This window comes from Lepidothrix coronata, unplaced genomic scaffold (genome assembly GCF_001604755.1).
Source record: "Lepidothrix coronata isolate B3197 unplaced genomic scaffold, Lepidothrix_coronata-1.0 Scaffold338, whole genome shotgun sequence".
Taxonomy (NCBI): Eukaryota; Metazoa; Chordata; class Aves; order Passeriformes; family Pipridae; genus Lepidothrix; species Lepidothrix coronata.
The window spans coordinates 283,785-300,763 of NW_016690518.1; the positions used below are offsets into that span (position 1 = coordinate 283,785).

Genomic DNA, 16,979 nt, shown 5'->3' on the forward strand with positions numbered 1-16,979 from the left:
GCACCTGGCACTTTGCTGCACCGAAAGTTTCAGACGTCAGAATTCGAATAAAAACGGTTGAAATTGTGTTTCTCCGAGTATGTCGGTGACGGTATCGCTTGGGAGAGGGCTTTTGCCGTCGACAAGTTCCTGTGTTTCCTACATGGAACAGGCAGGTCCTTCGGCCCTGGATCCCGTCCCGCGCCCGTTCCCGTGGCTGAGCGCCAGGGGGCGCCACCGCGGCGGCTGCGGCCATGGCGGCTGCGGGCTCGTGTCCTGCGGGCCCCGTGTCCTGCCCGTGTCCTGCCCGTGTCCTGCGGGCCCGTGTCCTGCCCGTGTCCTGCCCGTGTCCTGCGGGCCCGTGTCCTGCCCGTGTCCTGCCCGTGTCCTGCCCGTGTCCTGCGGGCCCGGCGCTGTGGCAGGGCCAGGAGCCCCACCAGCGCCACCCGTGAGGCGCAGCCTTGCACCTCCCTCAATGCTTTCCCCAAGCGCACCCGCACATACGGGGAGCCGGGGGTGTCGCTGGCGCTGCGACCCCCAGTCAGGGGTTAGTCCCCACTGTCACACCTGGCCAGAGACAGCTCCTGAGGGAGGCTGTTCTTGAGGCGTCAGGAACTGGTGCTTCCCTGAGCATCCACATTGTCCGCATGTGGCTTTTTCCAAGACACTGCTGCGCCTGCCTGGCAGGGCTGACCTACGCTCAGAACCGTGTGTGACATTCCGAAAATTCTGCACTACGGCCGTTGTCACACATAGTGGTGTTTCCTAGGTTATGTAGGGAGTCCAAGGTTGTAAATGAAGTAGAAATTATAATAAACTAAAACTATAAAACCTTTGTGAATTCCTAACATATTTGATCAGCCAGTATTAAAGCATGAAAATACAAAACTATAAATCCTAAAGATGATGGTAAGGTTTAGCAGACACTTGCTAGTCTCTAAGTCCTCTGAGAAAAAATGATTAACAGTCTTCTTTGCTAGAGATGTGTTGACTACAGCTCAGACTTTGGCTTATTTATTTACAATTTTTAGGTCCCCTAGGAACATATGTTTGGAGGTTTGATATCTTTGTGTCTCCCCTAGTGAAAACAGAAGCAAAAGTGCTTTATAAACACCAAATTATAAAAAAAAAAGAGTCAAAATTCATAAAATGATGCAATAAATACTGCTAGCATCTGACAGAAATATTATCCCACAATCAGTGAGTACTTCCTTAAGTTTCTCAGTGAATTAAAGCCCCAGAGACCAGAGCTGCAAATGCAATATTTTTATTTGGATAACATTCCACCAAAATAAATACAGATTGGTTTATAAAGAGTTGTTGTGAAACACAAGATCTGGAAAGGATTTTAAATGCTAAGCACATTTTGCTGTCTGTCTGAAAGACTTTTCTGATACAACAGTGTTTCTGACAGGCATGAAATCCTAAGAAAGGGAGGAATGATATTAAAATGAGACTGATAGTTTTGGAAACAAGAAAGATACAAAACAGTTAAATCTACATGTGAGAATTCAAAGCTTTTATTGGTGTATTCTCTTATTTACATAAGGAACAACAAAATCATTAAGCTGGTCCTAACCGGAAGAACTAGCCTTGGAAACAGAAAATCCAGAGTTATTTATGGTTTTTTTTCTAATATATATTGTTATTTTATTTCTATTATTGGCAACACAATTTATGTCCTTTATAATCTTATAACAATCACATAGACCCTCCACATCCCAGTTTCATGTCTGTGAACGCACTCAAAAAATGGGTTCAGAAAAGTATTGTGCAGATAAATCAAAAAAACACTGTGACATCACAGTACAGTAGAAGGATGGGATATAAACATCCTAAATGTTTATAATTAAATGAAAAAGGGGTTGTCTTCTCTGTTACACTAGCATGTAAATTGGCATGTCTTGAAACAGCACAAAATGGACCAAGAAGAATCTCAGTTTATCATATTGACGCTTTTCCTCTATTGATTCTCAGAAATAAGAAAAAACTTTTTAATCACCTAAGAAATACACCATAACTGGGACATCTAGCTGGGCCTTGCTCTTAGTTCCACAAATTCCCATCAGCATTACCATTACTCTCTGCCAAACAGAAAAATAAATGAAGTTGCTCAACTTTGCTTTGTCAGTGTTGCATGACTTGAGGACTATTTCAGCAGGGAATGTTGGGGCTTCCACAGCAGGGTTATCAGCTAATATGAATCACCCCATCTGAACTGAGAAGCTGGTATTTCATCTAAACTGAAGAGATGGATTCAAAGCCAAGGAGAGAGCTTCCATTTTTACAGTAGATCAAGGGTGATGACACTTTAATGGTTTTTTGAATTATGCAGTAGAGACAGTCACCTATTGGCTCTGAGGATGTATTGCACTGTGTCAATTTGCATGTACCGGAAGCTGAGTGTCCAGCATTTACAAATAGTTTGTGATAAACATGATAAATTGTGAATGAAGCTCAAATACATGAACTAATTCAAAATGGCAATGTGTTCTGGTCCTTTTGTGACTAAGATGTTTTTTCTGTGTACAGAAAATCAAATAAAAAGAGCATTGATAAGAATATGTTGAGATACATACTTTAAGTGTTTGGTTCACTTGGCAAAGGATTTTTTAAAGTTTATGAAAGTGCCCTATTCTCTAGTTCCATTAAATTACAAACTTAGGACATCAAAAATGTAGAACCTAATATGGTATATTTCATTAAAGGTAAGTTGCCTATGCTCTTGGACTTATTAATGTGCTTTCTTAAGGAAATAAGGCTCGTGTAATTCTTTTGCCTACTCACCTCCTCCTTCAGCTTCCCTTACACCTTCACCCTCCCGATTGTTGAAGCCTTCAGGCAATTTCAATGAAAAGTGATGTTGGAGCAGAGAGGATGGCCCTGAAAGCTGCATGAAAATCAGCAGCTCGGAAAAGGTGAGAAAGTTGGTGTCCTGCTTGAGAGCCCGGCAGGTGAGGTTCAGCCTGGGCCATCTGGCCATCCAGCACTCGAATTACATCAACTAGCTCGTACCTGGGACTGCACAAGGGTGTGAGGCAGCTGAAGGTGTTGCTGTGGGTGATGGAAGCAGTAGGAGGAGTTTGAAACATTTGAAAGACTTATTAGACACTATATAAGCTGTAGAACTTGTCTAAAATAAAATCGTGTTTGTACTGGAAGGTTAACATCTCATGATTTGGAATAGTTTTATTAAAAAAATGGGAAAATTTAGAGGTATTTTAGAATAGAAACCTGAGGGATGTATCCTTCACTTGCTTAAGATGTGCCTAAAGACAGTGAAATATGTCCCGAAAGTCTGTAGAAATAAGATGTTTGTTCTCTAAGTTAATTAAACTTTTAAATTTTTTTTGCATGGCAGGAAAAAAAAAGAGTTTGTTTCAAATTATCTACAAATATTTAAAATCAAAGTTTGAGTTCTATCAGGACCAACCGTGGCTGGTTGGTCAAGACGGCAAAAAGACACCCAAAATTATTCTTATTTTGCTGCAGCCAAAGCAGGCTGTGCTTGGTGTTTGGAAAGAAAAGAAGGAATGACAAATACTGCCCTGAAACTGAGATGAGAAAATTAAAAGGGAATGAAAGAATTGTAGCTGATCAATATTTTATAGAGGTACAATTATTCTGCTCCTTGTTCATCTGCTTGCACAGCGAAGACTGTATTGCTAGAGACACTCCAGGGTAGTTAGGAACTGCATGGGATGGAAGTTTCTGATAAATAATTTATGAATAGAAGTGGGATTCTTAACTATCTCCACCCTAGAGTGAACACGCTCCTATAATACACCTCATTTTTGCCATTAATGAGAAGACTATTTACATAAAATGTACATGTACTAAATAGATCTATAGAACTGGACCAACAAGAGGTGCCTCACAGGTTTCACAACGAATGCTGAAAAAAAACCAATTCCTTTCAGTATGCAATCATCTCTATTAGCTGGGCATCATAGGGTAGAGTAAAGGAGAATATAGAAAACATAGAAAATGAGGTGCTTATGTGGCAAAGAATTCTCCCAGACCTATCTAAACACAAGACAAAGGTTATTGCTGGTAATCAGTGTACCCAAATTCATGGTGATGTGTGTAGCTGCAAACACAAACTGTTTTCTTGAGCAGTCCAGTGGCATTTTTTGTGAATGTCCATTGCCAATAATGGGAGCATTGCCTGGTGCACATGAAACCATGAAAGGGGAAGCCCAAATGCAGAAGCATGCTAAATGCCTGTATGTTAATGCCAGATAAATACTTCAGTTGGACAATCTTAGAATAGTTTATAGCCCTGTAGATTTTACAAAAGTGAATTACAGAGACTGCAGCTGTCAGGAGCAGCTGAGCTGGTGCAGTGCATGGCTCAGCTGTAAGAATAAACAAGGGCACACTACATTCAGCAGTGTTCCAGGGAAATGTTGTTACACCAGGAAAGCCACTGTAAAAATATAGAATTATAGTCACTCTGTTGAAATAAATATTTAAGAATTTACTGAAAGAGTTAATAGCCACTAAAGCCAGAGAGTTGATTTAATTGATGGCAACAATCAAGTGCTTTTCATCTTGGTGGCCCATTAACAATGGCCGTTTATTTAGCCTTTGTGCTTGAGTGTGGCCTAGTGCGACCTGAATTGAAGAGTCTTTCATTTGTGTTGCAAAGCAGTCAAGGCCGTATGCTGGGGCTAAGGGTGGCATTACAACAAGGAGGTTTTGCAAGTAATTGGAACAGTGTGTGTTAGGGGGCGTGGGGAAGAGCAAAGAAGTTACTGGTGGAGTACTTAAACCTAGCTGCATATCTGTAGCTCTAATATGCAGTTTGAGGATGTAAAATAGATCCGTGGCTTGTTAACATTTGTATGTGAATTAGGACGCAGTACTTGGCTTCTCCGCATCCAGAAGTGCTGCACTGCCGCTGCTTCTATTTGTTTTAGTCCTCTTACGTGAATTGCACTAGGCAGATTCCTAGCAAGTGATTTTGGTGCCCTGTGTTGCCTACAGACCAAACGCACAAGGCAGGCAAAGAACTGGGTGAATGTTTGACAGTTTGCAAATGGGAAGTAAGGCACAGGGTAGTTCAGCGACTTGCTCACCCTCTCACCCATATGCTGTGGTACATCTGGTTTTGAAGAAAGATATCCCAAGACACAAGTTAGTATCTTAACAAAAAAAAAAAAAAAGTTGTTCAAATATTCCTGACCGTGTCAAAATAATAACGATTGCAGCATAAACATGTCTGTCTCTTTCAGCTTAACCAGTGCAAAGATCCCAGCTGGTGCAGACTACAGCAGTCCACTAGGTTCCTGAAGTGAGATGGTTTAAATAGATTTCCCTCCTATTCTGCATTGCATTTGACTTTTTCTGCCTCAGGGTAGAACTCTAATGTCTAAGTTAATCTGTAAAGCATAAATGGTCTTTCTCTTCCAACACTCTTAGAGTCAGTGCATAACTAGTGATTGGCCCTAAAATTCCTCTGACATGGCAGCACATAAAGTGCTTCTCAGGCTTTTGCAGCAACAGCCTAACTGTGTTTTCGTAATATTTTAATCACTCCTGACCACAGAGAATATCTATGATAAAGAAGTAATGTAGAAAAAAGTAGCATTTAATAAAGTTCCATCAATAGTCAATGAACTCTGGCCATAAGCAAAATTATGGATTTCTGTTTTCCCTAACATTCACAAAGCCACAGTATCCACATTTGTCCTAGTGCAGTTTGTAGGAAGTCATCTTTTTACTCTGTTGAGTATCTACACGCTTTCAGAACACACTTCAGTGTACGCCTTCCTTTTTCATCCTATACTTCGTGTGGTGCATAAATGGGGGAAGCATTTTTAACCTTGTGAGTATTTAGTTATGATGACAAGAGTTAGTACCACCAGACGGCACAAACAGTTTCAGTTTAAAAGTGTTTATTTGCCCTTGCAATGAACATAGAATAAGCAATTAAAACCAAACCTTTCCATTAGTATGAAAAGTTAAGAAATTAGTCATTTGGTTTAAAGTTTCTTCTGCAATGCCATCCTGTCTGTATTGCACAACTTGCATTCATATTACTAAGTTGGCTGACTAATGAACATATTAAAAAAACAGAAGCAGAGATTGCCTTGAGTGATGCTAAATTTGATTTTTTTGGCCCAAAAATTCTTCACTGATTCCTTCGTAATACAGAAAACATCTTAAATATAATTCTAAAAAATGAAAACAAATTCTGTAACTGAGGCTCATACAAATGATTCCAATAAAATAATTACATTTTCTAACCTCATTTTAATAAAAACTCAGTATTATTTGCAAATTCTCATTAACCATCAGTGGGATCACTACACTGTAAAAGTTTGCAGTATTAAGTTCCAGGCTTATTTTTAAATTCAATGATAAATATTACACTATACATTTTGAACTTCTGTAATGACAGCTTAGCAGATATTCCAACGGAAATAGATCTTTAATCAGAAAATATTCTGGTTGAAAATGGAACCAAATCGGTGTCATCATTATGTTAACAGTGAAACAGGTTTGGTGATGAGATTAAGCTTTAGAGCAAAAGACCTTGTTTGAGAAAGTTCTAAGTCTCTGCAAGGAGAGACTGAGAAGGAACTTGGAGATCAGCTTTAGCTGTTGCAGTTGAAATCAAATACTCTCTTAGCCAGATTTCTTCTTTCATCACTTTCAGGAGCCGTTGTGGCAGAGTGTATTGCTGCTCCTCTTGCTGGCAGCCATCAGCCATTCTCAGTAACTTGACACAACTAAGCTGGAGACTGTTGCAGTTGTAAAGGCTGGAGTGATATAGGCTGCATTTCTCCTTATTTCCTAAAGATTTTTTCTTCTGGATGCTTCTCTCCTTATTCAGGATTACACAATGTACTTGTGACAACCACAGTTGCTGTTTACATGAAGAGGGATTCTAGAAAAACACTCTTCTATTTCCAGATGGCTTCAGTATAATATGTTTTCTTTCAGATCTCATTCTTTCCTTCTCCTCAGGAGAATCCTTACAAAATGCATTCATCATTTACCAGTCTTTATTTCTTCTTCTTGCTTATACTGTTTTTGTCAGAAGGAGACTAAGTGTACTGGCACCCGAAACCTGTCAGCTTATGAGAGGCCAGCACTACATTCTTTGTAGTTCAACCAAGAACTTCAGACCACAATCTGGCAGTTCTCAAAGCAGTCTATAACAGTATCCTCACGTATCTGGGCTGTAGCAACACATTTCCCCATGAAGCTCTGAAACTTCATTTCTGCTATCCTCTGACCATGCGCTACCTTGGAAATATATTACCATATTACCTCACATGGTTTAGAGATAATTGCAGCCTGTATGCTTTTTTCACTGCATAAATGCCACCAAACAGAGGACAGCTGATTTTGACCAAGGCCATTTCAGCTTCCCCAGATACACATTCTTAACCCCCTCAAATACCTGATATTTCTGTTCTGCTCAGCTTTTCTCTAAGTTTAATCTTTGTCCCTCCCACAGAAAATTACCATTGTGGGCACAAAAACGTACCAACTTGCATGCTTTCTGTGTTCATCCTTCTTTTCAAAGTCATTCTAGCCCTGTGTTAACAATAACAACCAAAAAAACCAACCAAAAAAAACCCCACACAAAACAAAAAACAGTCAAACCCCAAAATAAAACCAAAAAAACCACCTAAACCTAACCAAAATTCAAAAGCTCCCATGCCTTTCCTGAAGAAAAAGCCTTTTCCTAAAGATGCAACTAGTTTCTTATGCGTGGACCATAAAGTGCTTACAACTTTCTTCCCTGGAAAAAAAAAACTTTTAAAGCGATCTTAATGGCTGGCCAGGAGAGCTGCAATGTCATTTGCGTAATTGTCCTCTGCTCAGCTGGAATTTGGAAGAATATCTGCAGTTACCTCTCATTGCTCAGGCTGCACTAGGGATTCATGGCTGCACAAAAGCTGCCTTTGCTATCGCTCTGGGATGCTTGCACATCCTTGAGGTTTTTAATCTTTCTTTCCACTATTATCACATTTAGTTTGGCTGATACTAATAGACTCGGGAGTTTTTGTTGACCTTATGTACATGTTTTATTAATCAAACAATGCTGCAAGACAAAAATGATTGTGATTAGTGTGACAAAGAAACGGCATCTGCCTAATGCTCTGACGATCAGTTTATCTTTGGTTGAAAAGAGATGGATTTGTCAGAAGTAAACCAGTGGACTAAGTTGTTTTTTTACAAACAACAGTGGACTATAGTGTGCTGCCAGTCCCCACTTCTAATGTTTGGGAAATTAGCTTTCAGACAGAAAATATTCAAGTGAAAAAATATAACTACTATTGACTAGAACAGGGATGTTTCCTGTTTCAGAATGAAGTGTACTCAGCACCGCTGGCTAAAAAGTACAAATTTAAGAATGTGCAATGGGCCAGACAGAGAATTTGGTCTGGTTTTGTGGTTGCTGCTCTGTAAACCGATTTTAGCACTGCAGTCCCTTTTGCTCCCAGCAGATAAATGGACCCTGTACCGCCAGGCAGAACCGAAGCCAAATTTGGTTTTCCAAAACGTACTCAATTCTCCCTTCCAGCCTGCGTCCTGCACCAGTGCTCGGCAGCGAGATGCACAAAGAGCGAAGGCGATAACAAAGCACAACCCGGCTAATTAGGTCAGAGCCGAGCCGGGCGCGGTGCGGTCACTGCAGTCCTTCTCCTTCTCCAGAACGTGGAAACCCCCCGCTCCGCTCCTGCCGGGCACCGCAGCTCTCGCCGCTGCTGGAGCGGCCCTTGAGCCGAGCAGCAACCCAACCCAGCGCAGCTACCCCGACACCGGGCCGGGGCTGAGGCTCGCCCGGGGCTCCCAGAGGGGCTAAGCGCCTCCCCTCGCCCCCTCTCCCCCCGCCCCTCCGCCAGCCCTGCCCCGCCGCCCGGCACCGCCGCCGCTGCCGCGCCGGCCCCGAGCGCTCCCTGCGCCGCCGCTCCGCTGCCGCTGCTGCTCCTGCTCGGCCCGGCCGGGCGGGGACTTGGCAGGAACTCCCGGGGAGAGAGCGAGAGTGCCTGCCCCCGCCACCGCTCCGCTGTGGCTTTTTGGGTGGAGGAGGAGGAAGGTCTGGGCTCGGCCGAGGAGCAGGAGCCGCCGCCGCCACCGGAGAGGAAGAGGCAGGAGGGAGAGAGAGAGACGGAGAGGCGGCTGGAGCCCCCCAAAGTACCCCCCCATCCCTGCACTGCAGGCTACATTTCCAGCTTCATGGGCAAAGTGTGGAAACAGCAGATGTACCCCCAGTACACCACCTACTACTACCCCCAGTATCTGCAGGCGAAGGTAGGGTCCGGCACGCCGGGCGGCGCGGCGCGTCTGGGGCTGGCCCCGCTCCGGGCGGCCGGCCAGGGCCGAACCCGGGCGGGGGCTCCGCGGCTGGGGAACGGCCCGCGGGAGGCGGTCAGGTTGCACCGGGGGACGGAGACAGGAAAGAGCCGGCAGCCCCTTCCTGCCGCCCGCCGCCGCCCCGGGAAAGCCTCCGGGAGCCCCCGCCGGGCTCCCACCCCTTCCCCTCGCTCCCGACCGTGCCATCTCCGACCTGACTCCTTCCCTCTCGCCTTCCCCCTCCCGCCGGCGGTCCCTCCTCTTCCCCGGGGCTCTCCGCCTGTCTCCTCCTTCCCAACCACGTCCTCGGCTACCCCGCCACAGAGTGGAGCGCTGCGGGCCCCGCTCCCGCTGCCTTCGCCCAGTGCAGCCCCTGGAACGCAGGGAGAGGACCCGAAGTTCAGGCGGCAGGGCCCGGCTGAGTCTGCCATGGCCGTCCTTCAGCCACCCTCGGGTGGGGGTGCTGTGACATCCCGAGGGATGGCAGGGCATGCTTGCTGCTGCGATGGGGATGGCTGTAATTCCAATTAAATACGGGCACTGGGGAAGCTGCTGGACTCGGGTGGATACTCATTGTCTGTGGAGTTGGACCTTTGTGAGCTGCCACCTCGCAGTTTTCGAACTGGATTAAAAAACGCATTAAGGGTCCAGCTCCTGATGGTTAATGTTGTACGCGGGTAGGCGGTGTTTGCAGGAATATTGATGTTAGCAGTTCTTGTGGTGGTGGATCTCCACCTTTTTTTCCTTTCTCCTTCAAGTCTGTAAGGGCAGCCAGCCCCACTGCTCTAGAAGCATCATGCTGCAAACTGGCAGATGCAGAGGTGGTTGCATCAGCTGTCTGGAACATTTAGCATAAGCCTTTCCAACCACCAGTGTCACTCCTCACAAATCAAAACAGACCCATATGAGGCTTCAATGTGTGAACTTTTTTTAGAGGTTATAGCCGTGGTGTGGGGTTTGGTTGTGATTTTTTTTTTCCCCTATTAAAGCATCTTGCCTTTTTGGCAGTGACAGGACAAGAATTCCCTTCCCTTTATCTGCACACTTGATAGGCTCTTCTTTTTATTGTGTTTGTGTTACTATATTGTGAAATGTATTTTTTACTGCTTGGCTGAAAAATAAATTCAGTTTGACGGTCATGAGACGTTTTACAAGGCAGCAATGAGGAGGCTTTGAAATGCGCGTTCACATATACAGAAATTGATAGAAATGTGATGAAGGTCTTTAGGTGATTTGAAATTACTAATTTCTTAAATGTCTAATCAACATCAGGCTAAATAGTACAGACTATAGCCATTTAAAGATTGTACTGCAGAGTAATCACTTCAGTGCTGTTTCCATATATATTTTGAATGCATTTTGAAGAAAGGTAGAATGCCTAAAGGACAGCCTTTTGCATCACTTAGCTTTATAACTATATAAATATTCTCAAATGAAACAAATGTCTTTATTCAGCAGCTTTTACCTTCATGGTTTTGTGTGGCAATAGTAAGTTACGAACCAAGTATATAACGTGGAATATATACAAAGCAATGTCGTTTGGCTGTTTTGACCTGTAAATAATTAAAGAGGGAGATAAACTGTAATAGCTTACAGTAGTTACTAGAGAATGATCCTAGAAATCCATGATCCTATGAGAAAGCATGGTGGACCATCTTTTGAAAATGTTTCCTGTACAGATAATTTAATATTGATTTGTATTACAGTCAATGACATCTTCAAAGCGTCTTGTAGTCTTTGCTATAAAATTATACAGCCTGAAATTACATTGCTCTGTTTCAGCAGAGAGAACACACAGCCATTTGACGTACACACATTAAATGAAATATTTGGGATCCAGTGGAAGTTTCCTGTTTTCATAGATCTTGATTTTATAAAAGAAATAAATGAAAAAAAGGTGTCTTCTTGGTATAGATAAAAGGACCAGTAATTGTAAGTTTTGATATTCAAGTATGCAGAATCCAGTAATACAAGCAATCTTCTCCCTTTGGATCCTCTCTGAACGTGTAGAAATATTAATTTAATTCATAGTTTTCAGCTGTTCTGTTCTTTGAGCCCTAAAACAGCCTCTTGTCCACTGCATGAACTATTTCAGTAATTCTGGAGAAATCTTTGGTTTTTATTAAAGACAAATGATGATAGAATTGAATAGCCTTTGCTGAATGAATGATGGGTAATGGTACGTGATTACACTGGGGGAGGTAGGAGATTTTGAAACCAGAAGTTTTGCTTTTTATTTAAATAACGATGAAAAATCTGCTGACTAATAAACTGCAAATCAATAATTAGGAGGTGACAGGAATTGCTTGAAGATGGAGTTTTTTCTGTGGAGAGCTCAAAAATACTCATTAGAAATTGCGTACATTCCTAATGGTTCTTTAGGTTAAAATGTTGATGTGGTCAACTATTTTAATTGCTACAAATATGTTATAGATTATAAAAACAGATTTGTGTTTGACTGTTATGATCTCACAGTCTTATTTATGAAATATTCAAGCTGGTTCAATGATATATTCTGGGAGGAAATATAAACATTTGCTGTGATTCAGCACCTCCCTCCCCCTAGTCTTAGGGAGCTCAGCATCAAAAGAGATTAGTGAAACCATGGACTTAAATTAAATGAACAAAATTAACATTGGAAGAAGGTGTAAGGCTTTTAATATGAAAATGATTATGGAAATGAAAATAGTTTGAAATGGCTTTAAGTTGAAGCTTGTAAAACCTTCATTTTTGGGACTGCCACAATTTTTACTCTGGCAAATAATATGTTTGACATATCTGTAAAATTTTTGTGTCTTCTAATGAATGTATGTTTTATTACAGTTTTTATATTGCAGCATTGTATGGCTTGCCAGAGAGCATCAAAAATATTTTCCAAGTTTAATGGATGTTTCTAATGGTTTAGGTACTTTTAAAACAATATTTCTGTAACATTTGCTTTTCAAATTTCAACTCAGTTGTATTTCATTTTCGTACTTAATGTTTCACTTGTAATTGAGAGATTCTGTATTTCAACATTTTGGAAAATTATGTTGGTTAAGACTGTATGTGTTTTAGTAATGCTTAAAGGCCTGTCTGCCCAGGAGTAAAACCTGACTGTGCTACGCAGAGTAGTTTAAAGTTTAACAAGACCAAGTACACATAAACAAATACAAATGTATATAGACATCTCTAGGCCACAATTTGCTTTGGTCAAATAAGAAATAAAAGTGAATCCATGCTTTGTTTCCCTTTACCAAAATATCAAATGGAATTCAGGGTCACGATGCACACAACAGTTTACAAATAAATCGTGATAACTAGCTGTTTTACCGTTTTTTCCTTGGAGAATAAAGTGACAATATGACTAGTTTCACTAACAGGCTTCTGTATCATAAAGGAAAGTTCTTTGTATAAGAGAGAGTTAGTAGAAGATGGAAACATTTCCTATGGATAGTGTGGTTTATCTGAAGTGCAAGCTTTTAATAGTCATAGATAATACTTATGTGATACTTGAATTCTATTTATTTTGTATGGTATTAGGTAACAGCAACACAGAAGAAATGAAATCCTGGAATCTTGCTAAATTATCTTAGAGTGGACCTTGAACTTCATAATTTGAGAGCTACAAAACTGGTGCCCTGGCAGCTCTGAGAAAAGCTAATATTTCTAGAAGTTTGTGTAGGTTTGTAGGCAGGACTGTAGATTGATATAAACTGTAGTGAGCAGGCAGATTCTGCCATGTCAAAAACTGGTTTTCAGGGTGTTCAGTGCAAACTTTAAAATGGGAACACTTAATTTTTATCCAGACCTGTTGATGGTAGAGTAAGAACAAAACAGATATGAAACTTTATTATTAGGAGACACTGGATAATCTGCAGTTAAGTGTCAATGTATGAAGTTAATAGACTGATGTAGAACCTTCTGCTTTAGATGCTTCTAAAGCAGAGGAGGTTGGACCTGCTAATTGTTTGCTGCTGATGTATACCTTGGCACTGCATTCTGTACCAAGCACAGGTCTGTCACCCTTTAAAAAGTTTTACTAGCTTATGAGCTGATTTTAATCAGCATAAATGATTACTAATCAGTTTAGTTAGATTTGTTCTGTATGCACTATGACTGCAAAATCTGTACATAGTAAAAGACAAGTTTACAATAAAACAGTGCTTGTGTTTATAAGGTTGGATAGAAATAATTTGCACACTCTGTATTCTTGGAAGTCCTTAATTGTCCATAATTGTGATCTCTCTAGTTCTTGACAGGACTTAGAAATCCATTAAAAAGAAAAAAAACCCACAGATTAGCTGCAAGGAAACTTTTTGTCTCCACACAGTTACCTGATCCTGTTAGCCTCCTCAGCCTCTTGAATGTGTTCTCTCCCATTCCAGCCAGCCTGGGATTTTATTGTGCAACTACCTGAAGAATTCTTTCAAAAAAATGTACTATATTGTGGAAAGAAAAGAATTGTAAAATTTATCCATTTTAAGAAAAACTTGAGAGGCCTGGTGGTAAGGTAATCCCTCCAGCTCTATAAAATGTACATCCCAGCGGATGTAAAATAGGGAGAAATGAAGAGTGTTACCTAGAAAGAGCATTTTCTCTATTTCCGAACATTCCAGTCCAAAACTGGGAGTGTCTGTTTACATCCATCCATCAGACAGACCACTGGTCACAGTGATTGTTCTGTGTAGTTGTTCCAGCTAGCTTGTTTTGTGAGGGACATCTCTATCCTTGTCCCAGTTATAGCTACTTTTAAAGTTTGGTTCAGGTGGCTTGCTATGAACTAGAAATATGCCCTTCAGAAAGTATTTCTAGAAACTCTTGCTAGAATAATTCTTAAATATGCAAAAGCCTTTCTGGAAATGGGTTGAGCAAAGTTCATACAAAGCTCTGCAAATGTCTGTCCTCCTTGTGTGGAATTACTCCAGTTTTGAACTATTCTGTTGCAGAGCTTTCATGAGAATTAATGTCAGATTAGCCACCTGGGCAAATATGCATTAGAAGCAGGATGTAACCAGACATATTGTTAATAGTAGTGACTTCAGGAAGGCTTAAACTGAGATATTCCATCCTGGGAGCACTGCACTGTTTAGTGGTGTCAAGAAGGGTGTATGTTAATGTATCATGTACATTATGGTGGTGTCAAGAAGGATGTATGTTAATGTACAATAATGTGCATTATTGTAACTGTTTAAATAACTCTGATAAAGAAACCTGAAATGTAGAAACACTTCACAACATCATTATCTTGAAGACTGGCTTCATTGAAGTCAACATGAGTTATGCCTTTGTTTTCAGATAAGCAATATGTACTATAATGTTAATTTATGCTTGGATTATGCTGACCATGCTTAATTTGGGGGGATCTGAAATGACGTGGTGGTCATAATCTTCACTTCAGAGGAGCAAAAGTTAGGGAGTGCTTATAGATTGTGTGATCAGGGCTGGAATCAAGGAGAAGTAGCAATGGCATCCATAATGTGCTTATTTTGTATTTTTTTCCTAGGGAGTCTTTTAAAAAGAGTTATAAAAATGCCGCAACTTTCCTCCCTTAATCCAACCTCTGTAGAGAAAGCAATGGTATAAATATACATGCACTAGAGACTGATTTTGCAAATGACAGAGTATCCACCAAATTAATGGTAGAAATTACAGGTTCTTATTAGCTTTGTAATTTCTAGAAGTTTGAGACTAAACTCATCCCTAGAGTTCACTGTGCTTGATGCTTAATTTGATACTGTGTGATTGGCGTCATTTAAGAAATGTCAACAAAATCTTGGTCCCTCTCCTTGATTCTGTAGTAACTTTACTGCAGACATATGAGCAGATCCTGAGTGTGATGGTCTTAAGGGACTGACTGACTTTTACAAAAAAAGTGATAAACCAATATATGACTTGAAATAGACTTGAAACATTTATTCAGTGCTTTTTTTCTTTTGTGTTTGATTGTTAACCCCCCCAGGCTCCCGGTTTGTTCCAAAGCCATGTCTGTGAAGTTTATATCCAATAGGTAGACAACAGCTGCAAAAGCCCAGAATTACACAGTCTGTCTGATTTGTACTAGTGTATTTTCTAGCTTTACCTTCAACACAGGATCCCAAGGCACTCATGAAAGGTGTGCAATAAGTTTGTAGAGGGAGAAGTTAATTTTCTTTGAATAAAATAGTTCTTTAGGTTTGTTTTTTTTTTCAAAACTCAGGTGAAACTCTTTATAATGACTGTAGTTTTTTCTCATTCTTTTAAACCACAGTTGAGCATGATGTTTAGATTCGTAAACTTATTTGTAAAGGGAACCCTATACTTCAAAATACTTGGCTTCTAGTTAGAGTATAAACCTTTAGGTCTCAGTCTCAAGGATGAAATTTCCTGAGAGCAAATTTCTAAGCTTCCACCTAGTGTTGAAGGAACAAAGAAAAGGCAGAGAAAATTATTGACATTTGCTAATGAAGAATAATACAGTGTAGTAAAGCATTGTTTTCTAAACTTATTATTCTATAAAACAATATCTTTAAGAAACATATCTATTGAGGCTATACATCAAAAAAACCAACTTAGACATGGTTTTTCAGCTGCTTTGAAGTCCAAGCAACAGTTTGAGCTATGAATGTTGATAGCAGATGCATCACTCTTACTCAGAAAGGTGCTGCTAATCCTAATGAAGGACACTTGATTGTGGTAGTAGTAAAGAAGTTTGAACAAAGGTGTAGTAATAAATAGGAAATTATAGCTTGGTACAGATACATATTTCAGTTTCAGTCTTCCATAATCAAGAGTGAATAACAGTGGTTTCAAAAATAAATTGTTTTTCATTAAATTATGCTTTTGGTTTGAGAAGTAGTCTCTTGAAGAGATGTGCTTAGATTTAGCTAAAATTATATACTTATTTTCATTGTATTGTATAGACTTTGTGGCCTGTGCAAAGTAGCGATCACAACTATTTCTACTGGATAAACTCCTGCTTTTCTAAAAAAGTGAAAAATATTGGAGAAGCATGCTGATAAAAATCTCTTCTGCCTGAGTTTAATTCATTTCAGTCAAAACAGACACTCAACAGATTCAGGTCATATTTACTGTGGCTAATAGGTGATGATTATTATCTGACTTCCTGCATCTTCTTAGTCTTCTTCAGCTGAATATACCGAGATCTGCATTTAACTGTAATTTCAGTAAATTCTAAGCTGAATTATGTTATCTCAGAATTGAGGAAGACGAGCTTGGACCTGAGTATATCCAGGTACCGTGACTCGCTTGTTTCATGGTGGCTTTTAAGCACTGTGCTCTTGTTCATGGTCTGAGGTCATAAGAGCACATTTAGTCTCAATTGCTCTGACTTGATGAAAACATTTCAAAATATATTTAAGATAAATTTCTGAAATCTCAGCACGCATGTAAGGCCTATGAAAAGTACTTCAAAATCGTTCCAGGTAGATAAGCAGAGCTTACTGATACAAAATGGAACTCAAAATGTTTGACATGACTCTTGTGCATGGAGAGGAAAGTATTGATCTTTTGTAGGGAGATAGAGTCAACGGGCTTCACTTTGTAGATTTTACAACAGGTTAAGAACTGAATTCCCTTGCTTGTCTCTTGGCAACACACACTGACACAATTTCTACAGCAGTTTGTAGGCTGTGGTAGTATCTGTGACCTCTTCTATCCCTCAGGCCATAGCTACATAATCACTTTAATTTTACATAACTATG

At 40.6% G+C, this 16,979-nt stretch overlaps 1 protein-coding gene across 1 annotated transcript in view; it reads left to right on the top strand.

The window, feature by feature from the left end:
- The first annotated feature begins 233 nt into the window (after window positions 1-233).
- Window positions 234-16,979, top strand: part of RBMS1 (RNA binding motif single stranded interacting protein 1) — a 92,424-nt gene continuing 75,678 nt past the window's right edge. The window contains exons 1-2 of the mRNA XM_017838415.1: window positions 234-427; window positions 8,847-9,255. Coding sequence (XP_017693904.1) covers window positions 234-427; window positions 8,847-9,255 — 603 coding nt within the window. The remainder of the gene's footprint in view (window positions 428-8,846; window positions 9,256-16,979) is intronic.